We start from the raw sequence: 25,848 nt of genomic DNA, 5'->3' as shown, positions 1-25,848 counted from the left end.
TCTTCATTTAACAAAAATAAAATGGCAATTACTACCTTTCTGACACACAACTTAAGTCTCCTTTATAGCACAAAGAGCACCGGAATAATTTTTATTACTCAACAGAATATCCTCTACACAGGATCTATGCTAGTGAGATACCAGCTACAGAGAAACCATGTAGATAAGCCAAGACTAGCAAAAAAAATACTTGAAATATGGCTAGAAAGGAAAATCACCAGTGTATAAAGAATGGGGAAGTACATTCCTGCTAAAAAGAAAAAGAGCTGATGAGTGAAAAGGTTCACAAGATAATTATCAGACCCAGAAGCTGAAAATGCCTTAAACTTTTCCAGACAGTGCCAAGATGGATACTTGGCTTTAAGGACAACTCTGACTTTAAGAAGAATTTTGTCAAGATGGCCAAATACAGAAGACAGAATGAGATCCTATGTGGTTCCAGCCAAGTGAATGGGTTAATGACTTAATCATCAAGTCATAATCTACAATTACTTTATTGTCTATCTGTTTTGTGTAGTATCTGCTAGCTAATTATTGCAATTGTTGGCACCGAGCACTATTTTTGGATTTGTACTACAGTTTCAGTGATAACTTCATTATTACACTATTATTTCCAAATTATAGGGTAGGAAAATCAGCTTTTGAAATGAAAGTTTTCTGTGTAGAAGAAAAAAAAAAAAAGCTTCTGGACATTTAAATTGAAGCCCATTAGCTGTTCTTGAACAGCGTCAGGATTTAAGAAAACACATTTTTTTCCCCCATTTTTAAGATTATTTTTGTTTCCATAGTCAGAAAAACAAAGTAACTGAGAAGGCAACTGAGAATTAAACCTTGGAACACAGCAAGTCAGCAGTTTTCCATGGGGAAAGTGTTCGTGGTTGGAGTAAAAAAAACACAGAGGAAGTATTAGACTGACAAGATGCGCTTAACTGAAAAGATTAAAGACCGAAAACTGTTTGCCATCTATGGCTTTGTATCAGTATTCATGGCTGACCTGAATGTCCTTTGTAACTGCACGCTGTACCATCAGTCAGAGGAAATTTTCTGAGACTCCTCAGGCAGCTTTGAGTTGTTGACAGAACATTGCCACTTCAAGAGTTTCAAAGTATTCCAGTGTCAGACACAAGCTGACTTGGAAAACAGCAAGAGTGGTGTAGGTTATCATGCCCTGCACTGCTGCTCTTACCCCCAGCTCTATACCAGAGGTTCCCTCTCCGAGATCAGAGCCAGTGAGACACAACTTGGATGTGCTTGTCATGCACATCACAGCAAGTCAGGTCCCTTCGTTTGCACCACTAACACAGGTGACTGCAGCAAACTGCAGGGAGCAGAAGTGCTTTTACTGGGCTCCTAAAGCATGATCCAGAAGATAATTCCTGTTCATGCCCTTAATGGCATACATGGTTCTTAAATCCTTAAAAGGGATTCCCTTTCCTTTCCTGTCATTTTAAAACATAAAGCATGTTCATTGTAAACTCTTGACATTAATGCAACATTAGATCTACAATTAAAATATTTACAAAATCAAAATACTCCCAGCAAGAATTACTTTGTCTGGTTACAAGTATCCAGTGCGATTTTTATGGCTGTGGTGTACTAAGACTGTTCAGTTTGCCCCCAGAAAGTTGACCAGGGCCAGATATAAGAACCTTTATTGTCACATTTGCTTTGCTTTTTAGTTTTGCAATCCATTACTCCAGAAACTGCATGTCTGATTGCACAAAATATTGGGAAAGAAGAAGGGAAGCAGTGGGACTGTCTGTGAGAAATACTCTGGGCTTCACTCTGAACAAAATGATACTGAATTAATTAGCACACATGAGATTATAAAATGTCCCAATGTGATACTCAGTAAACCAGAAATACAATTCTCAAGATGTCCTGAAAAATAACTTTAACAATAAAGCTTTGTTTTTCTTGCACAGGAAGTACTAAGCAGAGCAGCTGATTTCACAGTTTGGAAATAATTTAGGGAAAAGTCTGGTCTCTGTGGATAAGAAATATAGTAACTGAAAAAAAATCTGTTTATCTTACTTTCTTTGTAGAATTCACAAAGGCCCAGACTCTTTACAAGTGTTGTGGAACTGAATATTGGAAGCTGATACATTACTGCAGAAGGCAAATTTGTTTCCAAATACTTTTCCACCAACTACTTTTCCTCTCAGCTAAATTAATTGAAATGTGTTCAAAAGAAAACTGTTTATGAAACAGAGACAGACACTAAAGCATTTATTTCTGAAGGAACAGGGTTTAAAATTAATCTAATTACGCTCATGGTAACTATATGTTACCCAGATTGTTCCAACTCCTAGACTAGCCCAGCGCACCGCACATTTCTAACCATCTCAGCTCCAACTGCACTCCAAATTATTTTCCTCCTGTAACTTTTTAATTAGATTACCCATATGAGGCAAATCTTAAGAGTAATATTACTTTTTGGTGACAGCCTCACTCAAGATGGCCCTGCAGCTGAGCTCAACCCTGGCCAGCTTCTAATAAAATAGTTATTTTAAACATACACAACTTCTAACTAACTCTTAATTTCATCTAGCTAAAATGGACAGAAGTTCCAGAAAATAAAAGAGAAACAATAAATATATCCATGCCACTTTTGTGGTTACATATACATACATGCCAAACTCCAGAAGGGACCTTGATATTCCTTGCTCTAGACATAAAACATTCCAGCCTACGTTAACCTTGAGCTTGCTTGCCATGCCACAGGCCTGACTTTCTGAACTGCCCCTTACAGATGCAAAAGTAGCCATGACTCAAGTCACGAGTATCCTAACCACACTGCATTTACAAGGAAATAAATTCTGAAAGCCAAACTCAAAAACAAATAACCTGGCCAGCTGTCCCTATTCACCTTAGAAAACATCCAAACCTCTAACTTCTCTTGCAAGATTTTCCAGACTTCTGCTTAGGATTGCCATAAAGCTAGAGAATGGCAGAGCCAAAACAGTTCTCTCTCTACTGACCTACTGAAAGCAGAAGCAAAACTACAAATGTTCTTCAATTCCAAACCACTCTTTCCACATCTGGTACCATAAGATTTCTAAAACAAATGGCAGATCATTGTTCATCCTCATTCCACTGGTGTAGAAAACCACCGAGATGTCCAAGGAAAATTAAATCTTGCTACAGTCAAACTCCCTGGCATTCCTCCTGGCAGTATGTCATGCTCTTTGGTATCTGCATATCACCAATGATCTCTAAGAACGCAATATGAAAAGGCATCTTATACAAGTTGCAAAAAAATCAGGATGAAGCTCATACAAGTTACAAGAAATCAGAAGGAAGGATGAATTTACATGAGCTCAATCAAAAAGATTTCAGAATTAACTTGACATAATGTGGAAAACTGACAAAGTACAAAAGAGATATATTTCCTGCTTCTTGAAAGAGACAATTTTGACTGGTTGGGCTCTGTACAGCTCAATACAGTGTCACTATTAGAACTAAAAAAGTCACCACCATTTAGGCAGGCATAGCAAGGCTTGAAAATGGAATGGAAACTGGAGAGCTGTACGGCAAACTCACATTGACTCACTCTAGTTCAATAAAGACAACTGAGCTCTGGCCCCAATAACATCTCTTCCCCATGGGATCTACATGGTTTTTTACACAAACACATATTTTTCCCCTATCATTTATAAATGAGCCTTTATGTATTAAACTTTTAAATTCACTGTTGCAGCTACATTTCTTCAGGGATACGGAGAAGAACATACTTACATACTTTAATACATGTGTACATATGTGCATATGTATATTTTTACTTACAAATACACGTGCACACATCTCCTCATCACTTTGCTTTCCATTATGGGTTGGAATCATTTTTATTCAATGTTGCTAAAGGTCTGGGCCACAGTGTGCTTAGTTAAAGCTCCATGAACAGTTCTCATGACCAAAAAAAAAACCAACAAACGATTTGTCAGAAAATCTCACCATAAACTCTGAGATCAATATCTCTTTGGCTCTCACCCGCAGCATTGACTGCAACACAAGTGTATTTTCCTGTGTCACTGATCTGAGCGCTAGTCAATGCCAAGACTCGGCCCCCAGACAAAACCTGCAATACAAGCACGACACATTCAGAATACAATGTAAAACATAAGCAGAGAGAACTATTAGGTTTCATTTCAAAATGAAGTACTTGTTTTGCCACTGCTTCCCACCATCGCTCTGTTCTCTACACTATTCCCTGCACTCTGTTGTTCTCTTTTGATCGAGACTTGCAAAAGCATCAGTCTATCTTCATGCAAGTCTGTAAGGAACTCCTAGCATTCGCAAGTCTGCAGGATTTGGACATTTCTCCCTCTTACCAGTTTCAAACATTGTCACACCTTTTGTCTGTGCCCAGAATTGTCCCCATAGTACACAAATTTCCTCTCTTTCCTTTCAGATTGTAAAATTAGCTTTCAAAAAGCAACCGTGCCCTCTCCTTTTAACTCTGATATCTCCTTACATCAGTGGTTGGTCTTTTTTTCTGAATTACTGTTTTATGTAATGAGGTATTACATGATCTTGAAGCTCTACAGATCTCTTCAGCATAGGAATATGGTCCAGTGTCCTCTTCTTGCCAGTAAGTGAAAAATTTGTTGATGCAAACTCTTACTCAGCATGAAATCCGTTGAAAGGAGCACCTTATTTCAACGTATCTATATCTTCCACTTCACACAGTAATTACTGGAGCTAAACCCGCACCAATAACCTGAGCAAAAGGCCTTATACTTCCATTCCAAATCCTCTAACTTATTCTGTTCCATTAAATTGCACTGGCTTAGAAGTCTCCTACCACAACAGGAAACAGCACAGATAGCAGGATTTGAACCCAGTACCTGGAGTCCATCACTAAAGCTGGAAACAGGGCTACCATCTTTTAGCCATGTCAGAATAGGTGCAGGGATGCCTCTTGCTTCACACTCCAGTCGCACTAGATTATTAACCACCACTGTCACCATGTCACTGCTGCCAGAGATCGATGGTGGGACTGGAAAAAAAAAAAAAAGAAAATAAAGCTGAAACAGCTACATAGGAGTATTAATCACAATTAAATGATACGGGCTGCTTACTTTTGAACATTATTTCTCTTTCTGCAAGGCACTACATTGTTGTAAAGATTTCTCATCTCACTCCTACTGAACTCTTGTCATTTGTTTGCTCTGTGCCAAATCCTGCTCTTTCCTTGCATAAGCAGTCAGATAATTTCAATGAAACTGCTGTGAGCAAGGTAAGCAGGACTGGGCCCACAGCCCAGAGGACAGCTGCGAAACCCAAGAACCATAACATAAAACCAGAAAATATTCCCTAAAACTTTTATAATACTCCATTTAGACCTTGTGAAAGGCATTAAGAGTGGTGGTTTAAAGGAAGAAGTTTATCATATAAGCCGCATAAAGCAAATACATACACAGAGTAATAAATTGGCCTTGCAGAGCATGTGTGAACATTTACCAGATTAGACTGTATAACATTTGCCTGTCCGATGATAAAAAACATCATATTGGAACATCTCAAAACACTTACTATAGATATACAGTCTAGCAAATTTTGTAGAGCTATGTTAAAAAAGGAGATAAGAAGTATTAAAAAAGGGAGATGTTTCATTTATCAGGAGAATTGAAAAAATTTTATTTGCTCCTACCACTATTAATTTAGTTACAAAGCTTTACAGTCAGTATCAGTAAGTCACTCCTAGAAAGAGATGAGGATGGTTGATCTACTCACACATATCCTATGTGAGGGGAAAAAAAAAAGCGCATAAAATTCTGTAGTGAAAATAAGATTCATTAATAAATTCAGCAACCTCTAACAGCCTGTAACTCAGGCTACCTACTCTTAGATAAATTCCAGTAATAGCAGAAATGGCAGGAAAAAAACAAGCGTGATTTTATAAACTTTTTTCCCCCCACACACATGCACACAGTTCCCCTATTTCACTACAATAGCATCCATTGTTCTCAAAATGCCTGGAAAAGTTATAGTGGTGAGAAAGAAGTGGAAAAAAATTAATACAATGAAATCATATGAATATACTAAACTGGAATTCAACCTGCTTCCTTCAGTAGGCCTGCCTAGTTTCATTTAATGTTAAGCCTGCAGTATCAAGCATTGTTTTTAATGCAAAAATGATCTGATAATTTCTACCATAGCTACTGCATCAACAACACTATCAACAACAGAAGCTGTTGAATATGATCAGTAATCGACCAACATAGGTGCTCATTCACAGTGTCAACTACCATACAGAAATCTAGAGCAGGCTTTCAGTAAATGCAGCATAACTTTCTGTGCTTGACACTTCAGAGTCTGTTCTCCATTAAGTAGTCATTCTTGCTTCCACTATTGGGGGGGGGGGAACCTCAATTTTTCTCTTCTCAATCTCATAAACTCTAAGTAAACTGGATGATAAACTTGTTCATGGTAAATTCAAAAAGCACTGCATTGTAAGCCTGGAACAACACAAGCTGAATTAAGTAGGTTCATGGATAGGTGTTTCAGCTTCCTTTGATGCAATTAGTTTTGGCTGCAACTGCATATATTCTGTTCTGGAAGGGGAAACAATTTTATGTGTCTAAGTCAGAAAGTATTAGTCCCTAGAAAACTCCAGACATATCCACTGAAAACCCACCACCCATAAAAAGAAACGCGTATACTTAGGAGTTATTTTTCATTTTTCGGTTTAACCAGAATAATGACCTTGGCTCTAAATATTTCCTGGGAATTAATCACTGGGTGGGGTTAATTGCCTTTGACCATGTCTTGAGCCATCAGTTTTTCCCATGATGGTCATTAACTCGATGGAAATGTACTGCCCAACTCATTATTTGTTAATTAACATTAATAGGAACTACATACTCTGCATGCACCTCAGCTGGGGACACTGTGCCAAATTTGGGCCACAGTTTTGCATGAAAGACTCCCACAGAAAACCAGCTACATGCATATGCATGTATCAAAGATAAGAATTTGGATTACAGCCCCATCCAAAAGCGACTGAAATCAGTGGAAAAGCTCCAGTTTGGCTTTTGATCAGGTATCTGATGTCTGCAAACAGCCACACTTCTACTTCATCTTATTAGATACAGTACATTTTTCTTTAAAACTCTTGGATTATGAAAGAACATTTGACCTGTGTCCTTTCTTTATCTACTGTGAGCTTTAAAGTCATCTACAGCAAAACCAAGCAATTGCAAGGTCTTCCAAATTGCTGAAGTGGTAACATAAATAACTCTTCCACAAATCTGGTGTCCCTGCTCATTCTTCCTAGAATTTACTTCCCTTACCATATTTTCCTAATTCAAAACATGTATTCTAATGTCACTGAAAAACAGAAGAGTGAATTTTCTTCCCTCTGACTCCTGCCGTATTTCTTCCAGTATGATGGTGTGATGAGTGATGGTAAGTCTGCTAAGCAGACTTGAAATTTGAAAAGTGCACACACATGTTTTTCCTAAGTTTTATAATACTTACCATGAACCTGAAGACTGTAAAATAACTCAGCTGTGCCCGCTGTGTTGACAGCCACACACTTGTAAACACCAGTGTCAGAGATCTGAGCACCCTCAATCTGCAGAACCTGCCCTCTGTTCAGAAAAGTGGCGCTTGCAGCACCGGTAAGTGGACGATCGTCTTTGTACCACGTGATAGCTGCATAACGAAAGGAAAGATGGAAAAGTTGCCAAAAATATCCCCATTACAAACAATGGGACCAAACAGTCTTCCAACTTTCCATCTAAGTTTTCAGATAACACCAACGTAACACCAAAACTTAAAACCCAATATCAATACTACTCATTATTAATAACAATAAAAAGTAACTAGAAAATTAGGAAATCTGTAATATTTGTGTAAAATACTGACTATGCCTACAGAATTCAATCGCAAACTTGACACTACCATCCATGTGCACCATATATTTATGAAAAAATGTTCTGAAGTTAAAAAATTATCACATAAAGTATATTTTGGGGATACAAAGGGGATTTACTCATCTCATGCCAAGGTCAACAGCAGCTGTTTAAAAATATGCAATAATATGATATGTATTATTTTTTCACTTTTTACCTAAAGTATTGATACATTAAACTGAACCAACTGGGAAAGTTTACAGAATCAAGATGCAAGCTATCAAATCAAAGTTCAACTGGCAGATGGAAAAACTGAAAATAAAGCCCAGAAAACTGCTATTACTCCAAAAGAAAATTTTATATCAACAAAATCCGAGGGCTTTTATGCATCTCAGCCAAAAGATGGCACCCTCCATCAGCAGAATGTGAAACTAATGCTTTACTGGCATCACTTCACTATTCAGTTAGATGAAACTGCTACTCACTGAATAATTTTCTGTAGCACACAAGTTTTCTGTGAAAGACACAGACTCAAAAAGTAATCTGGCCTGACTGATGAACAAGAGTGCATGCAAGCTTCTTTCTTTTTCATTGTGATGTTGTGCTATCACTTTTCTTAGTTAATGTCGTATCTTGACATTAGTATGTAGCATCACATCATACATAGAAGAGGAGACCAAACTGGTTTAGTGTATAAATTATACGAATTCCATCATTTCAATTGTTTGTTCTAAAATAACGGACAATTTGATGAGAAAAATAGAGTGCAAAACAGATAGAAAATCCTTATGTCTTTATAAAATTTTACATATACCCCAATAATTTCAAATTTTGTTTTATACTGGTATAAATGATTCTAGAAAATAATACTTTGCTGAGAATGAATTATTTAAAAAGGTAGAGAAGGTGAACCTGGATGATCATCTGAAATTTAGTAACACCGTTCTTCTGAAAATGGGACTATCATCAGCACAAGAATAAAGTGCTATACTAGATATAAGATATTCGTTATACACTATTCCCCAAGTTTTGCTTTACAATAATTAATACAGAAAATAATTAATACAGAAAATTATTCTCGTATTAACATGTTATTTTTATATCCCATCAGAAGGTGGGAGGAAAAAGCACACATTAGAAAAAAGAAGGCAATAATTTTTTATCTGCACATCTCAACAAAAACAACAAAAAAAGATTAACTGTAAAAAAAAGCTAATCCAAAAACCCTAGCACTGAAACAATCCCAGCAATGAAGTAACCAAAATCCAGATTGCTTTAGAATTTTTTTCAGTTCAGAAATAATTCCAAAGATCCATTAGCCTAAACAGGAGCCAAACTCATTCAGCTCTCGCTTGGGTAGATGTCTATGATTTCTATGGGAAACTAGCCTTTAAAAAAAAAAAAAAAAGAAAAAAAAAAAGATTATAATTCCACAAAATGTGAGGAAAATAAAACACAAACAGATATACACAGCCTAGTTTTCAAAGCTTAGAATATAAAGAGAACCTACAAATTCATTAGTATAATTTATCACTGGGGCAAGCCACAGAAAGCTCTGTACACACACAGAAGATCTACTCATTTTCACAGGCAAAGGGCCCAGACCAAAGAGCCTCCTATAAATTTCAATAGGCTTTAGATTAAGTCCTAGACATGGCCACATTTGACAGGCACACTCAATACACAAGGTATTTTTTTAAGTCTGTCTTACACTATAAAATACTGACCTGACAGGGGAAAAGAGTGGATGTGTTTAAAGCTGATTTAGCAGAAGTCTCACAATATTCTTGTCTATGGACAGGACATTGCTATACAGGCAAGGGAGTAGATTATCCTTCTGTTTTTCATTAATTTAATTAAAAATGGTGGGGATTACCGAATTCCTCAATACTTACTCCACGTCAGTTGATATATTGACATTTCCCATTATACATAGCGTTTAATAGTTTCTAGCTAGTTCAAAAACCACAGAACTAACTTCACATTCAAAATATCCATTATTTTCAAAAGACACATAAAAGTGAAAACCTTTTATCAGATCTGCTTCATGTTCCCAAAGGTGCATGTGCATACCTGGCAGAGGGTTCCCAGATGCTCTACATTCAAGATGTATTGGATTATTCACCACCACTGTATCATTTAACATTTTCCCTGTCTCTTCCAGACTGGGCGGTTCTGGGAAAAGACAAAGGCATCAGGTTTTCATTTATCCAGCCACCCAACTAGCAGAACATCCAATCACAAAGTAATCTGCCCTCTGAGAAACTTTGGGCAATGAATTGTACAAGCTTCAACTAACTGCTGGATGACAGAGGAATTTCTCAAGAAAGTTCATCTTTAAAATGGGAATACTCTCTAATTACATAACCTCATTAGTGTTAAGAGGAATAAAACATTATTTTTATTACTTTCTATTTTTTCACGAAAAATGGCACTTAAAATGGACTTGCAGGAAATGGGTGCGCAACAGAGAACAGTAATTCTTCTAATGTGGCAAGCTCATCTCACTTGAACTGGTAAAATTAAACTGAATGTTGTACACAGCAAGTGTACTTACTGAAGTTTATGAATTTGTAACATGACAGAAACACCAGATAATGACACTTCGAACATGAAGACTGAGAGCAAAAGAGATATTTATGACCATGGGACTGACACTAAAATCAACTATGATGCAATTATCACAGTATAACGTCAGTGGGGTTTCTCTTTCTAAGTCTCACCCATGGAGATGCTGCAATCTCCATTTCAGTTTAACATTTTCCAGTTACTGACTCCATCTGACAATAAAAGTCAACATAATCATAATCATCATGAGCATTTTGCCACAGTCGATTCCTGCACCTCCTGTATCCTTTGAGGATTGGGTCACATCAAGAATGCACAATACCTCGTGACCAATTCTGAGGCAAATATACATAAATCATAGTGAGAGCATTTATTAAATTCACATGCAAACAGCAGCTTCTCAGGTTTCCCTGATTCCTTTTATACTGTTTTTAGATGTGAAGTAAAATTCTTTTTAAACAGTCTGAAAAATCCCCTCATAAGAGAATGTTTCTTTCTCAGAAAAGTCATTACTGTAAAATTTCCCCATTGCAAGGTCATGGGGAATGCTGTTATCCCCAGAAGACTTGGATCAAATATCATATCTTGATTCAGAAACATAAAGTACCCTTCTGAGTGGAGGGTTAGTGGCAATGCGTTTGGCTTCTTGGGGTACCTCTGAACAGAAGAGTTAAATGGAAAGGCATTCATTTTCATGGCCCTCAGTACCATACGATAAAGGCTAAATCCCAAGAATGACAGCTTTTGCCCTGACTTCTTACTAATGGAGTGGGACAAAGAAAGAAAACTGAGATGGATGTGCAGAGACAACAAAAATACCAGAGAGCTTAAAAGAGAAGGGAATACAGATGTGAAAAAGCTGCCTTAAAACAGTCATGTTTAGCTTCTAACTAGAAGCAGAAACGTTACCATGCACATGAAGCCGAATGTGCTGTTGGGCTTCTCCTGCAGCATTTGTTGCCACACAAGTGTATCGGCCAGCATCTTCCAGCAGGGCCTTGACAACTTGCAGAATACGGCCTGAAGACTCCAGCTGTACCAAAACAGAGAGCAGGGAACCACTTTACACAACAATCCCAGGCAGAGCCGCTAAGCGTAATGGCAAAGCAGATGCTTACACCAAATACAGCCAGTTTCATCTTTCTTCTAACCTGGGGCTAATATTCATGCAAAAGGGGTCTTGGTAGTTCAGAGACTTCAGTGTTCCTGGGACATCAGGATTATTAGCTGTACAGCTAGCTGTAAGGAGACCTAGATGGCAGAGGGACAGGCAAGCAAAGTGAAGAGGAGGCTGCAGGCAGAGAGACCTGCCACTGGCAAGATGTCAAAACTGCTCCAGCCTAAAGTAAATCAAAGCCATTACAAGCGTTCAATTCCCTGGAGCATGCAAGCACTGGGAAAGGCTGTTCATTGAAACTCAGAATCTCAGTGAGAAAGGAATGTATAGGTAGGTGCTGCAATAGCAGTGCTTATAGAAAAACTCATGTCATCCTGCTTCACAGTGACAAGTGGGTAGAGCCACCTCATAACCAGCAGACAACCATACCTTGAAGGTTAAAGTACAACTGAAAGGAGCCGGATGCTGAATTTACAGTCATGGACTCTTCTGATATGGAGGTGTCTAATAGGATTCAGTCTACTAAACAGTGCTATTCAATCTGAGATACTGTCCTATTCAGGTAAAAAGCCCATCGCTCTCCAGGATGGATCTTTAGCATCTTTATATCACAGCATGAGGGAAGCAAAAGGAAAAGAAGCACTAACATGTATGATTTATTGTAACTATCTTTCATGGTTTGGATCCCATAAAAAAGTAGCGCTTACTCTTGTATTTCCTCTGGCTGTGTTTACTGGTTGACCATCTTTTAACCAAGTTATGGAAGGGCTGGGAATGCCATTGGCTATGCACTGCAGTGTCACAGGTTTGTATATCACAACAACTCTCTCAGAAGTCCCAGCTGATTTGATGGTTGGAGGAACTGGAAGAAGCACCAGAAACAAAAATGAAGTATGATTTGAACATACACATTTAAATATATAGAAGCAGTATCCCACAGGTAAGAGCAGCTCTACTTCTATTTCACCTACTCTCATCTCCAATTTTTCAATTCACTAATACAAATAAACATTTACAGAAAACTTGAGCACCTTCTTGCCAGCAATTTAAAATAAAGGCAGTCTGCTTCTTCCCCCGCCACACCCCTTGAGTAACCTACCATGCACAGTAACATCAAATTCTCTTTCATGTTCTCCTGCCTTATTTGCAGCCACACATTTATACCGGCCAGTGTCTGACACTTGAGCTCGAGAGATGAGAAGTTTTTGTCCATTTAGTAAGATCTTATGTCCACCTCTCTCTTCAACTGGTTGACCGTCTTTCAACCACCTACCGAAAAGAAAGTACAAACTCAGATCTCTATGTAAGTAAGATCAACAACACTCCTAAAACACACATAATTCTACTAAACAGAATTTTCAGGAAGGTTTGGAGATGTCAGGTAGTATTCTGCTTTTCTTAGTGCCATGGACCAAAATGGTTTATCAGGAGAATGGAGTATAGGGGAACAGGCATTAAAGAAGTCAGAAAGGTTGACAGCTGGGAAGCAGTAGTGAAAGCAGATGTCACCAACTGAGGCAGACAGAAATCTCCAAAGCAAAAGCAATCACTGGTGGCAGATGAAAAGTGCATGGTTGCATTAGCAAGGGAACGAGAGTTTTGTCAGCTCTTGTTATCTATCCTAGTTTCCAGGACATGCATATGGGTACAACATACCAAACTACTTTAAAATAAAATCCTGATCCTGCCATGTGTGTGCCTGACACTGTCTTCACTGGAGCCAAGAGTTTCTCCTCCACACATTAACCATCTCTAAATAGCATGGGCAGTTCATAAAGACCACCTCCAAGCTCACCTAATCAATCAGCAGATTTTTTTTTTTTTTCTACTGTCATACCAATCCCCTTACATGATAGTTGGTGAGGGTGTCCCTGCTGCCAAACAATCCAGCTCCAAAGGACTATGGAGAATCACAATGTAGTCCAAGAGCTCATCCCCACCTTCCACAAATGGTGGGACTGTAAGAGAAAAAAATCCATCAACAGAAACATTTAAGCATCAGAAATATCATAAAAGTCTATCTCAAATAGTAATGTTAAAAACAAAATAATTCTGACATCTACCTCACTTTGGCACACACACTGATTTGTAGTTCATTATGAACCACTATTCCTTTTTGAAGAGAAACATTTACCTAATGATGTTCTCATTCTTCTCCATTGTTTCTTGTTTGTTTGTTTGTTTTTTCCAGATTCTGTCAGAACGATCCTGTGAATGGGGGGCAGGGGGGAGGGACATGACTTTTAGCACCCTCTGTCAGCAGGAGAAAACAGAAGTGCAAAAGACCCTCTTCCAGGTCCTCTTCACCCTGTCTCATTCTCTCCCAGGAGTGGGTGGGCTGGGGAGGAAGCACTGCCATACAGCTCCTCCCAGCTCCTTCACTGACTAGCAAGACCTGTGAGATATACCTTGAGCAGCAGAATGGATGCTCTACATCTGCATGCAATAGTATGCAATGTTCTTCAAGAGAGCAGTTCAAAGCCTAAAAACCAAGCCTTTACAGTTCTTAAATAAACCCTTCCATGTTGGGAGAATGTGATTAACATCTGTACAATTCATTACCTAGAGACATTCAGAAGGGACTGCTGAGATGCAGACTGTAGTAAAAGATTGAATGGAAAAAGAAGGAAAAAATCTTTTACAAGAAAAGGTTCAAAATTTGCACAACACAACTCAAATTCAGAGAAAGATGTTCTCTCCCCAGAGGCAACTGTTCAGTGATATTTTTAATGGATATCTTTCATATCCATGATTTTCTTCTATGAAGGCAAGTTAGAAGAATTTTAAAGGTTACTGAGAATAGTATTTACCTACCACATGCACAAAAACTCTTAAAGAACTAACCTGAAAGTAAGAGTCTTCAAACCATCCTGTAACCCTGTGTGCAGTACAGTGCTCAGGACTAGATATGTAGCTTGACTAACTGATCTTTCATATAACAATACCAACAAAAATAAAAACATACTTTATTAGGTTTATGGAAATCTGATAAATCAGTAGTTTTGTTGCTCACACACCTAAGATTTCAACTTCATATTTGATTTCTTGTTCTCCAGCTATGCTTGTGGCCACACACAAATACTGGCCCCGGTCAGCCTCAACGGCATTCAGAATCTCCAGCTTCTTCCCACCAGATACAATGCGGAGGTTGTCGCTTGCTTTCACAGGCACACCATCTTTTAACCAGGTAAGGAGAGGCAGAGGGTTGCCAGCAGCTTTACACTCCAATGTCAGTGAACTGCCAGCAACCACCTGCCTGTTCTGGGCTGTGTCAGCATCACCCTCAATTACCGGAGGAACTGTAGAAAGGAAAAAATGTATTGCAAGCAATTAATTCTGTAGCCAGAAAATGTATTAAAAGCAAATGGGTTAGTTCCTCCCCACCCACTTTGGCTCTCTATGCCATTATGTCACACACAATTTCATGTGAGAATTTGCTGCTGGGGCAAGCCAAGACAAAGGAGAAACAGAGAAGTCAAATGATGTAGTTCAACATTGACCAGTTGTATAAAATAGAGGATCTGCAGGGCTTTGGGATGGAAGAACTAAATATGAAGGTCTTAAAACAGTATGCTAAAGATCCCACCCAGAGCAGCTATGTCAGGTAAGTGCTGTTCAGCATGCACATGTGAGAAAGAGAAAGGATACATGGAGAAGAAATAGTTTGCATACTTCACTAAAGCATGGTATCAAGGCCTATGAAGTCAAGAGCTTTTTGAGACTCACATAAAGCACAGGGTGCAAAGTTCCCTCTACATGGCCCTGCTAACACAGGCCTGTCTCTAAATGCAGCCATTGACTGCTGTGCACCTTTGACAGGCCTGCAAAGCCTGCTGACGTTACAAAGGCAGAAAAGCTTTCAGGATGCACTTCCTGTAACACGGCAAATAACCAAGTTCAATAAACTCTCACTTACCATAGACATCCACATCATATATTTTCTCAGCAGCTCCAGCAGCATTGGTCACATGGCAAGTATACTTTGCAGAATCTGATACCTGGGCCTGAGGTATCTGCAGGAATTGCCCTCTATCCACATACAGAGCTTGGGGGCTGGAAATAATCGGGCGTCCATCTTTGTACCATGTAATGGTAGGAACAGGGATTCCCTTGGTTTCGCATTCCAAATTTATAAGATTGTTAAGAAGCGCTGATACCTCTGTGGTAATATTTCCTCCTTTAATACTAGGAGGGACTATTTCAAAAGACAAAACAACAACATTAAAACCTTAGTATACAAGTCTGTGCAGATTTAAATGGATTAAACATTAGAATACTGTTAGAATAAAAGATTTTAGCTTAATCAGACTTCCAATCCTTCCTGGTGTTCGTTCTTTGTTTTTTTCCCAGCAGAGTTATACATTGCCTGTACAATTCTCTGGGGCACACAAAGAGTTGAAAGCATGACAAGAACACAACATAAAGGGCCACCATATATTTAAGAAACAAGTGCCACAGCCTCACTAGAGGTACGTGGAAACATTTTTACCTTCTAGGCTCCAACATAGACTCCCAGAATGGTTTGGGTTGGAAGGGACCTTAAAGATCATCTAGTCCAACCCCCCTGCCATGGGACAGCTGGGCCTCCACGCATCCTGCAATGCATTTGGGCATGGCTCTGCCTCTTCCCTGTCTCTGAGGGGTAAAGAAAGAGCAAGCCCTGTATACCTCGGGAGGTGCATCCTCCCAACAAGGAACAGCGACCTGCTATTTAAAATACCACGTACATCCAAGAGCCTCTACGACTGGAGTGGGAACTGCCCAGTACACAAAACTTCTGAAGGTGAAGTCACTTACTTTGAGACTAAATATGAGCTTAACAGTCTAGCTTTATGCTCCTATTTTTGAAACTTTTGGCCTGTAGTCATTTCCCTTGCTCACTACGCAGCAGTACTCGGATTTTTCTAGCAAACAAGCTCTCGTGTAAATCAGCCAATATAAAGAGTTTGTAAATCTCTGTAGAAGTAATAAAAACACAGTGCAATTGGCAACAACTAAATTTATGACTGCTGAAAGTACCAGACACATCTGGCAGACACATTAACTCCTCTGCTGCCAAACATGCTCAGTATATCCTAGACTTCCACTGACTTCCATAGTGTTTATTTAAAATGCCACTGCAGAAACGTAAAGCACAGTGCCAGTGAATGGATCTACACCTATGAGATGGGTCTTGCACATTGTCAAACCATGCTGAAATATTTTCCTAATTAAATAATTTGTGTGCAAAAATACACAGACCTATAAAATATGCTGAAACACACCCAGTTCAAAGGAGAATACATTTCTCTATCAGCAAATGCTTTCATCCACAGAGATGTGGAATGGTTTTAACATGCTTTTTTTGGAAAATATCAAAGCCAAAAGTAGGGCTAAACAGCTAAAACCAAGAAAGAACTAGCAAGAATTAGCATCTAGGTTCCTCACTCTGTGGGCTTCCGTTTGTTCAACTAGGATTAATGAGAAGTTTAAAAGAGAGATTCCATTCTGCTATGACAAATTCACCTCTCTTCTGAAGAACCTGAAGTAAGGTCTATTCATCTGCGAGGATTTTATTTGTGTGGGGTTTTTATTTCCTCTAATTTCACAACAGCCACAATCACCTGCAAGTCCTCACAGCATTTTCTTTGCTCCCGATGGAAAAAGACTTCACTATGACTGGTGTACAGGGATATTTCTGTGCATGTGGTTGCTCCATGCTTCAGAAACATCCCAGATGAGGGAAATAATGTATAATAAGTTCACAGTTATCCAAAGACAAGACACACAATCTTCAGAAGCAAATCCACAGTAAATGAGGACTCATCAGCTTAAGGGCTCACAGATTCAAATCCCCACCCTTCGTAGTCCGCGCACAAGAGTGTTATGCCACCTATAGACTTCTGCACTTGTTTTGCCCTAATTTCTGCTAGCACTGTGTCTCAGTTTTCAGGTTTGACTGGGCTTTCACACATTCTTTGTCTTCCAAATTGAAAAACTCTTCCTCGTGTCCTTTGAAGTCTTCCTTTGAACACTGCTTCTTCCTTCTTCCATGAATCTTTCCCCTCCTTTTCTCCCAGTTGATAATCTCCTAATTTACATTAAACTTATTTACACTAATCACAGGCACTGCCTGTTCTCCATGTCTTTGCTAAGATTCCACTGCTTGTAAAAACACAAGAAGTATACTCAGTGTGCTATATACTTCACAAAAATAATAATGTTAACATGGTTATCTCATGCTAGTGCTTCTTCTATTGCTATAAATGACCTCACTTGCTATAAATGACCTCCATTTACACCAATTTAAGCAAGATGACATAGCACACTACCTGAAGATCATCTGGAACATTCTTTTTCAAAGATTATTTGGGTCTGATTCTTACTTTTCACTTTGCTTTATATTTTTGCACTAAGTTTAACTTATTCCTGGCTGAATTTACTCCTAGCCCTAGGTTAAGGAAAATAAGACCATAAGTGTATTAAAATAAAAATCTTCTAATTAATTTTCTCCTCCCTAAGACAGATCAAAATAATGAAGCCAATGTGATAATAAAATAATTCAGTTGAAACTAACTAATAGCAAAATTTGAGAAGGCCCTTCAAGATTTTTGGCTTTCACCAATTAGAAACTAATAAAAAGCACAAAAATGCCACTTAAAAGCCAAGCTTGCAAAGACTACATCCATACGTAACTTGATACATATAAACACTCAAAAAGAATACTCATCTGTTCACAAAGTGGTAAGTTATGTTTACACACAAATTTTGCAGGATCAGAGCCTTAATTTATATTTGTCTGAGTATCTCCATTCAACAAAGAAACCTTATGAGTAGAATTAAAGGATCTTCTAGGATCAGGCATTCTATAAACTTACCATGGATGATCAGCTTGACCTCCTTAACTTGCTTGCCAGCAGTGTTGGTGGCGCTGCATTGATAACGACCTTTGTCAATCCTTCGAGCACTCTTTATGTGTAGAACTTGACCTTTGTCCAGAAGCATAACATTGGGATCACCCCAAAACAAGGGCCTGGAACAGAGATTATTTTGCTTCACGGAACGCTGACCCCATCCTTTCAACATTAATTACACAAAAGCCCTTTCCTCGGGTTGTCTGGGAAACCAACATCAGAGCCACGGTCCTAATCCTGATCTCAGTTCCTTTTTTTAATTACTTAGGTCATGACAGTCCTTTGCTTATAACAAAATGTCTGCATTTACCAGATGAAACTGTCAACATATCAATAGCAAAGAGTAAGGAACTGTCATATTGGAATATCTGTGAGTACTAGCCAATGTCTATACTGAACTACATTGTTAAACACCAACACTATTTAAAAACATTTACAGCCCATTTTGTTTTTCAGCTACTATTTAAAGCCGCCAAGAATTCTTGTCTTGGTAAGCTTTCCTGGAAGATGAGACGAAGAATTGAAACATGCAGGCTACAAATGTTTTAAAACCTTTAATATGTATATGCAGAACTGCACAAGGCATTAGCTAGAAAAATGTTTGACATGGGTACTGTCTACCAATGAAAAAATCATGTCAGCAAAACAACTGTATTTAAACTAATGGTATGTTTAAAATAATCCAGATAGAATAAACTTGTAGAAATGGTTACGTTTATCTTGGTTCAAGTATTGTCTGACTTCAAATACTGTAGGTCTGCTCTGCAAGTGCCAGTGTCAGCAATGGGACAGTTCACAAAGAAAAGCAGGATGCTAACTTTTCATTAAAGAACTTACCACCTCACACCACCACAAATTATATCGGATGCCAATAACTTAACACTAGTTAAAAGCAGAGCTTGGTGATACAGTACACCTTCTATGTTCTAAGGGAGGAATAACCCAGACACAAATCACAAAAGCTATAATATACTTACTTGCCATCTTTGAACCAGTGTATGTCAGGAAAAGGGAAGCCTTTGGCTCTACATTCCAGACTGACTTCCTGGTTGAGGATGACTGCAATTTCACCGGGGATATCAGCACCTATTATACTTGGTGGAACTTTAAAAAGACAAACATTACAGGAAGAACTGGTATTTAACCAGAGAAGGTATGCTATGAAACTGGAAGAAATGCAGTAGTGCATCATACTATTCCCTTGAAAAACTTTACTTTTCACTGCAAAGTGACTCCTGCTAGATCACAACATCATTTCTACCATGACAAGCACTTCCACACTTGTGCTGGTGAACTGTATGTGTATGTAAAACAACTCCTATGTTAGACTGCTGTACACCCAAAATACAAAAAAAAGTATCAAAGACCAAAATCCAGTAATGAAAAGCAGCATTTTGTCTGTGTTACTACAAGAATGGCGAATTTTAAGTATTCAAAAGCCATCATGATGAGTGCTTTGGCAGCCAATATTTAATGGGCAGTAAGAAGAAAAATCTATTTATAATAAGTTTAAATTTATTGGCTTCTTAAATATCAACTGTTTTTCAGATCACCATCTTAAAAAAACCAAACAAACAAAAAAACAAAACCAAAAACATAGAACTAACCTAGTACATCTAGGTTAAACAGCTTCTCAGAACTTCCTGCTACATTTATGGCTTTGCATGAATATTGTCCAGCATCATCAGTAGCAGCTTTAAGGAGTTTCAGTATCTTCCCATTGTGCAAAATCTGGAGAGTACTGCTTTCCACAACCTTAAGAGAACCCAAGATATTAGCCTTATGTGATCCAAGTTATATCAGCCAAATATCACAGCTGGATTTTTATAAGAAAATGGTAGTTTTAGTCTAAGCATAATCTGTTTCCCCTTTCACTTACAGCACTAACCTCCTCAACTTCTGCAATCTATTCAATATGGCTCATAGCTCAAAATACAATAGAGTGGGAAAACCAAAGAAATTCTTTGTCCATTGGTAATGTTCAGGCACAAAGGTGCATAAAGGGGTCTCTCCTCGTCTTAAACTATCACTTATCAGCTACAAGTAGAAGCACAGGACTCAAGGATAATCCTAAAGAATCCAAATCACCCCTAAGAGTTCTTATTTCTCCATCTATAGAATGAAGAAAATACCATTATTGGTCCCCTCTGCAAGGACTCTGGCATCTACAATACTGGGAGATTGATAAGGCTAATTCTTAGGGGAATCTTGAAAATAAAGAGTTTACTTTTGACTTATTGAACAGCTGAACTAATGGATTAGCCATATTTGGCTGGCTTTCCGTGTGGGAGTTCCCAGTACAGTTTAAATATACATAAAGGCATGTACATGTATTTACTTTTAAGTGAGCTCTCATACCAAGCACTCAAAAGACAACAGAAAACTGACTGATGACGGCTATGTTACTTCAATTAGGTTAATCGTACATACCTGGATATCTTCTTTATACCAGGAAAGGATTGGGAAGGGATTACCAGATACTTCACAGAAGAGACTTACAGCGTGATGAAGAACTACGGATGTATTTGTCACCTTTTCTTGATCTCTAATTTCAGGAGGAACTACAAGAAAGTTCAAAGTCATGTATTAAGCCTTCTATTCCACTGATTTCCTGCTTCCTCCTTCTCCCCAAGTCAAGGGCCTCTGTAATCTAAATTTCTCAGCCCCTCTTCATTCCCTCCCCAATGCTTCCATTTGCCTTTTGGATCTGGACATACCTCCCTGTGTCCTTTCTTCTCTTTATCAAAAAACAGTCTTCTCTTGCCCAATAACAGATTCCCAGGGAAATACACTCAAACACAATCACCATCAACATTTTAAGAGAATAATCTTAAAATTTAATCTTAAATTTAATCTTAGTTTTAAAATCCCACGTTATTTGCTTAACATATTCTAGAAGCAGATTCTAGAGAGTCATCCTTCCTCCTCACTGCTCCAGTCATCCCCAAGATCATCTGCCTCTTATTTGTCCCACTATGAATCCAAAGTGAATGGCTTTATGTGGTGGATTAGAAAATTCAAATCCCACTAATGAGCCCTGCTGGTACAAAATGGAATTCCTGCTTTTTTTCAGAATAAAGGTAAGAATATAATCCTGCTCAGGCATCAGAACCAACTGTCACGGGAAGCGAACAAGGCTGAAATAAAAGTACTCTGTAAGAAGCAAAATATCAACGCATATCTCAAGGCCACCTGTAGAGTTTCTATTTTCCAATTAGGATTCTGGAAAAAGAATATCAGGAGCAAGAATTCTCTTATTCTATGTTCATTCTGTTAAATAACTTTTCTCATATTTATATTTGAAATGCAGATCCATCACCCAATCTTTAATTTCTACCGCACAAAAGTCTTCATTTGTTACTTGCATTAAAGTTTTCAAGTATAACTAGAGGAAATGAGATGCACCTAGCTCTTTGAGCGAAACAAAGATGGTTTGTGCATAAAGTCACAGAACACAAAAACAGTAGAAAAATTATAGAGGGAATCAGAATAATACAAATGCAAGTACTCAGATTAGATTTTATAATTTAACTGCACATGGGCAGATTTGGGGCATGCAATTTCCAACAATAAAAGAAAAGATGTTCTTCAAAAACAGTTCCCCGATAGTTGCATTTATTATTTACCATTAACTTTCAGTTTGTATTTCCTTTCTGTGCTTCCAGCTTCATTGGTTGCCACACAGATATACTCTCCATTATCAGAAGGTGTAACAGAAGCTATGATCAGCAGTGTCCCATCCTCCAGAACTGAAATCCCTGGTTCACTGCCTGTCAGCTCTCTTCCATTACGTAGCCATTTGATAACGGGCTTTGGAATACCTAACAAGAAAAAGGTGAAACTTCAAGAAACTGTTCGCTCAGCTCAGAATAAGAAAGGTTCAAACAATTCACACTGCTTGCTGGAAGTCTTACTGGCAAGGACAATGCACAGGGAGGCTATGAGCTTTCAAACTTAGAGGCGGCCCCAACTGTTAAAGTATGATTTTAACATTAAAAATCTCAGTCCTAAACATTATAATATCCTTGTTGGCTAGCAATGACTTTTCACAGAACTTCTGCACATGGTGGTTATTTAAATCACTGTTAGTTTGAATTTTTCCACATAAAGTATATAGGGAAAATACTGTGCAGATTGTACATTTTTTATCATGACAAGGAGTACACAGAAACTTAGTAATTTTCAATGGTCAACAGGAAAATATACTTTTGTCACTAAAGGTGGCAACAATGATACACACCTTTTGCTGGGCATGGGAATGCAATGCGTTGATTTGCCACTCTTTCCTGAAAGGGACTATTGTAGGGAGGGTCCAGATCCTCAATAGTAGGAGACTCTGAAAGAAAATTAGACCCCCCAAAAATTCTTGACCTCTGCTCCCAAGTGTGAAAATACAGTCTGGCAATACATAACACTTCTAAGTCTCTCTCCTTCACAGAAGGTCAGATTCCAATAAACCTCTTTACATTGATGAAGTATACTACACAAGCAGTCTTGATTTCCACAGAAATATTTAGGAAGTAAGCAGTACAAAGAGGCTTTGACTGAAACTGGTTCTCTCTAAAACCCACTGTATTTGTTTTGAAGGCAGAGACAGTGTTTCTGCAAAATCTGAAAAACACTATTTAAACTGTTTTTTCTCATACCACGTATTAGTAGTACTACCATCCTTTGTTCTTCCATCTCATTTTAAACTTTTATGTGGTCTGAGACTATACAAAGAATTTTATAATTAAAGTTACTGGCAGTTCTTTGTTGTTTGTAACAAGCAGTTCTCAGCACCTCTAATCCAAAGGGATCAGAATGTTGCCTTCCGACTATTACAAAGAAGAAATAATGCCTGCGTAGCTTAAGTCAGTCATGCTACATTGATGTCTGTCAGTCCATCAAGTGAGGAGTTATACTACATATTTAAATTGGTACATTGACCACTGCTGCCCCATCACCATTTCAATAGCATACCGACTGATTGAGTGAAGAGCTCAATTTCAGCTCGTGAAAAATTCCGCTCTGTTTAAAGCTGTGACACCAGGCTCTGAGGTTCAGAGACAGTCTGTGAAAATGTGAGACAACTGAATACACAGAGATAATATTTGAAAAAGAGGTTTCCCATACTGGAATCTGAATTTAATTACCTACTACAAAACCAAATCATAAGTAGCTTGAAGATTTTTTTAATTAAAAATAAAGTAATATATTTTGAATTTGTTTTTCTTATTTCTGCAAACTCTCCAAAGACTATTTGCCTATTCTAATTTTCCTTAATTAACATCAGAACATAACATCTAAAACAGATTTGGATTTTGCATCATGTAACAGTCAACAACAACAAAACATAAACCAGACGCACTGGCATGAAATCATACCTAGCCAGGGCAGGAGGCAAGATTATGGCCCCAATATAAATACCTTGAACTTGTACTGTTATCTCTGATGCATCGCTGCCCGCTACATTACTAGCGACACACTTGTAGATTCCAGCATCAGGAAGCTGGACGTTGCTGATGCCCAGAGCTCCATCCAGGCTGTGGATAAACTGCCCACCACCTATCGGCACAGCACTTCTGCCTTTGAACCAAGTGATTGTTGGGGGAGGGATCCCCTGGGCACTGCAGGGTATGTCAACTCTGTGGCCAGCTTGGACTTTCAAAACTCGAGGCCCACGCTGTATCTTTGGAGGAACTAGGGAAGACAAGTTTAGTCCATAGAATGTGAAGAAATTGATGTACAAGATCATTCTTGAAGGAAATTCTTTTCTGTTTTTTTGTCATTTTAGAAAACGTCCTTCCTTATTCACTGAAACCAAATTCCCTCAGGTGACTAAGGAAGCAGAGCTGCATGTTCTCTACATAGGATAGGATGTACGATACTCTACTGCTTAACTTATTTGGAGCAGCTACATTTCAAATTCTACTGCATGAATTCCATGAGTAGTGTAATATTGTTATACCGAGCACCTTTGAAGAGCTATGGGTACTGGCTCTTGATAACACAAAACAATTCAAAAGCTTTTATGATGAAGTTAATTTTCCTTTTGATATTTTAATTTCCTTCCCCTACTCCCTGATCTTTGTACGCTTCCAAACACAAGTTCAGACAAGGAGATAAAATCTGAGTGGAAGAGATTTTGCTGGTCCCAAAGAATAATATAAATCCAACATAACTCTTTTGCCACAATGTTTTTCTTTCTAAGGATCATTGACAATAAAAAGACTTATAAAGAATGTCTGACACAATAACAAGTGCCATTATTCCAGACTCTCTGTTAACGTACAATTACAGATAAACAAAGATGTGCACCGATATCAGACTTCTCTATACACAGAACCAGACAGTAGTCTGTTACAGCCATTATAATTGAAGTAGTGTCACCTGAAGGTTTCAGAGGTGCTGGGGGTAGGAGTTCCAATCTGGTACATTTGTGGTATGTGGTCCACTTCAAAGACATGCGCTGGCAATGGGCATTGGTAACAACACTTCCAAACTCTACAGCAACATGAACCACAGGACAACTATCTATACACCCACAATTACTATTGATCAGCCTCGTCTGGGCTGTGCCAGGCCATTGCTCCTGCACCCACTCTCCTATGTGCTTTAGCACTGGCAGGAGGTACATATGCCACAACCTGTGTTTCTGTCTGACACAGGTGAGGAGGAATAAATGAGAGAGCATTGAGCTTACAATACATGACATTGTGTAAGTGGTTAAGAGACTGTGGTTGGGGCCCCAGGATGGGGAGAGTGGGAGCGAGACAAGGGACTGACAATGTGATGATCTATGGTAAAAAGGAGAGGGAAGGGCACATGGGCCCTAGCTTGAGCAAGAGTGAGTAGACACCTTTAATGAGGGGGAGAGGCAGGTGGGCACAAGCACAGGGTGCTGGTTTGAATAGAGAAAGTATGGTAAGGTGGGTTAAGGTATTCATTTGCAAAGGTGGGTACAGCAGAATGTATATGCATATAGCTGTGCACAAAGACAGGAGCAGCTGCCTATCAACAGGTGACAGAGTTGCACACTCGTTTCACTACCACCTGAGCAGGTGTGCAAGCAAACTGACATTTGCTACCAAAAGAGTTTGGATATTTAATTCCCATCAAGTTGGTGGGAACTTGATACCTGTAAGCCTCATCAAACTTTGCTATTCTCAGCCACTATTTGCAAACTTACTGCTGAGAAACCTCTTGCACAGAGAACATCTAAGTGCATTAGAACAAAAGGTTTCAGTTTTTAAAATCCCTTTGGCTGACTTAAAAAGAGTAAAATGTCATATTGTGCTATAATTCTTTCATGAGTCTAAGGAACGTTAAAGGAAGGGGGGTGTGCATGTGTATATATATATATACACATATATGTGTGTGTATACAATATTTCCTTTCCACATAATCAATAACAACTTGCACATGAAAA

General features: G+C 38.5%; 1 protein-coding gene across 2 annotated transcripts in view; it reads right to left on the bottom strand.

Annotated features, from left to right (window-relative positions):
* Positions 1 to 25,848, bottom strand: part of HMCN1 (hemicentin 1) — a 218,050-nt gene that overhangs the window by 81,602 nt on the left and 110,600 nt on the right. For both annotated transcript variants that reach the window (XM_030031794.2, XM_041128002.1), the window contains exons 24-40: positions 23,847 to 24,119; positions 22,678 to 22,773; positions 22,064 to 22,258; positions 20,868 to 20,998; positions 20,045 to 20,192; positions 19,415 to 19,541; positions 18,402 to 18,556; positions 15,461 to 15,739; positions 14,562 to 14,843; positions 13,394 to 13,502; positions 12,644 to 12,813; positions 12,252 to 12,406; positions 11,337 to 11,460; positions 9,933 to 10,034; positions 7,483 to 7,659; positions 4,848 to 4,999; positions 3,955 to 4,078 (exon numbers count right to left, since the gene is read on the bottom strand). In XM_030031794.2, the coding sequence (XP_029887654.1) occupies positions 3,955 to 4,078; positions 4,848 to 4,999; positions 7,483 to 7,659; positions 9,933 to 10,034; positions 11,337 to 11,460; positions 12,252 to 12,406; positions 12,644 to 12,813; positions 13,394 to 13,502; positions 14,562 to 14,843; positions 15,461 to 15,739; positions 18,402 to 18,556; positions 19,415 to 19,541; positions 20,045 to 20,192; positions 20,868 to 20,998; positions 22,064 to 22,258; positions 22,678 to 22,773; positions 23,847 to 24,119 (2,799 nt within the window). The remainder of the gene's footprint in view (positions 1 to 3,954; positions 4,079 to 4,847; positions 5,000 to 7,482; positions 7,660 to 9,932; positions 10,035 to 11,336; positions 11,461 to 12,251; positions 12,407 to 12,643; positions 12,814 to 13,393; positions 13,503 to 14,561; positions 14,844 to 15,460; positions 15,740 to 18,401; positions 18,557 to 19,414; positions 19,542 to 20,044; positions 20,193 to 20,867; positions 20,999 to 22,063; positions 22,259 to 22,677; positions 22,774 to 23,846; positions 24,120 to 25,848) is intronic.

Source organism: Aquila chrysaetos, chromosome 12 (assembly GCF_900496995.4).
Source record: "Aquila chrysaetos chrysaetos chromosome 12, bAquChr1.4, whole genome shotgun sequence".
Classification (NCBI taxonomy): domain Eukaryota; kingdom Metazoa; phylum Chordata; class Aves; order Accipitriformes; family Accipitridae; genus Aquila; species Aquila chrysaetos.
The sequence above is the reverse complement of the archived record's forward strand: the minus strand, read 5'-3'. Positions and strand labels throughout refer to the sequence as shown.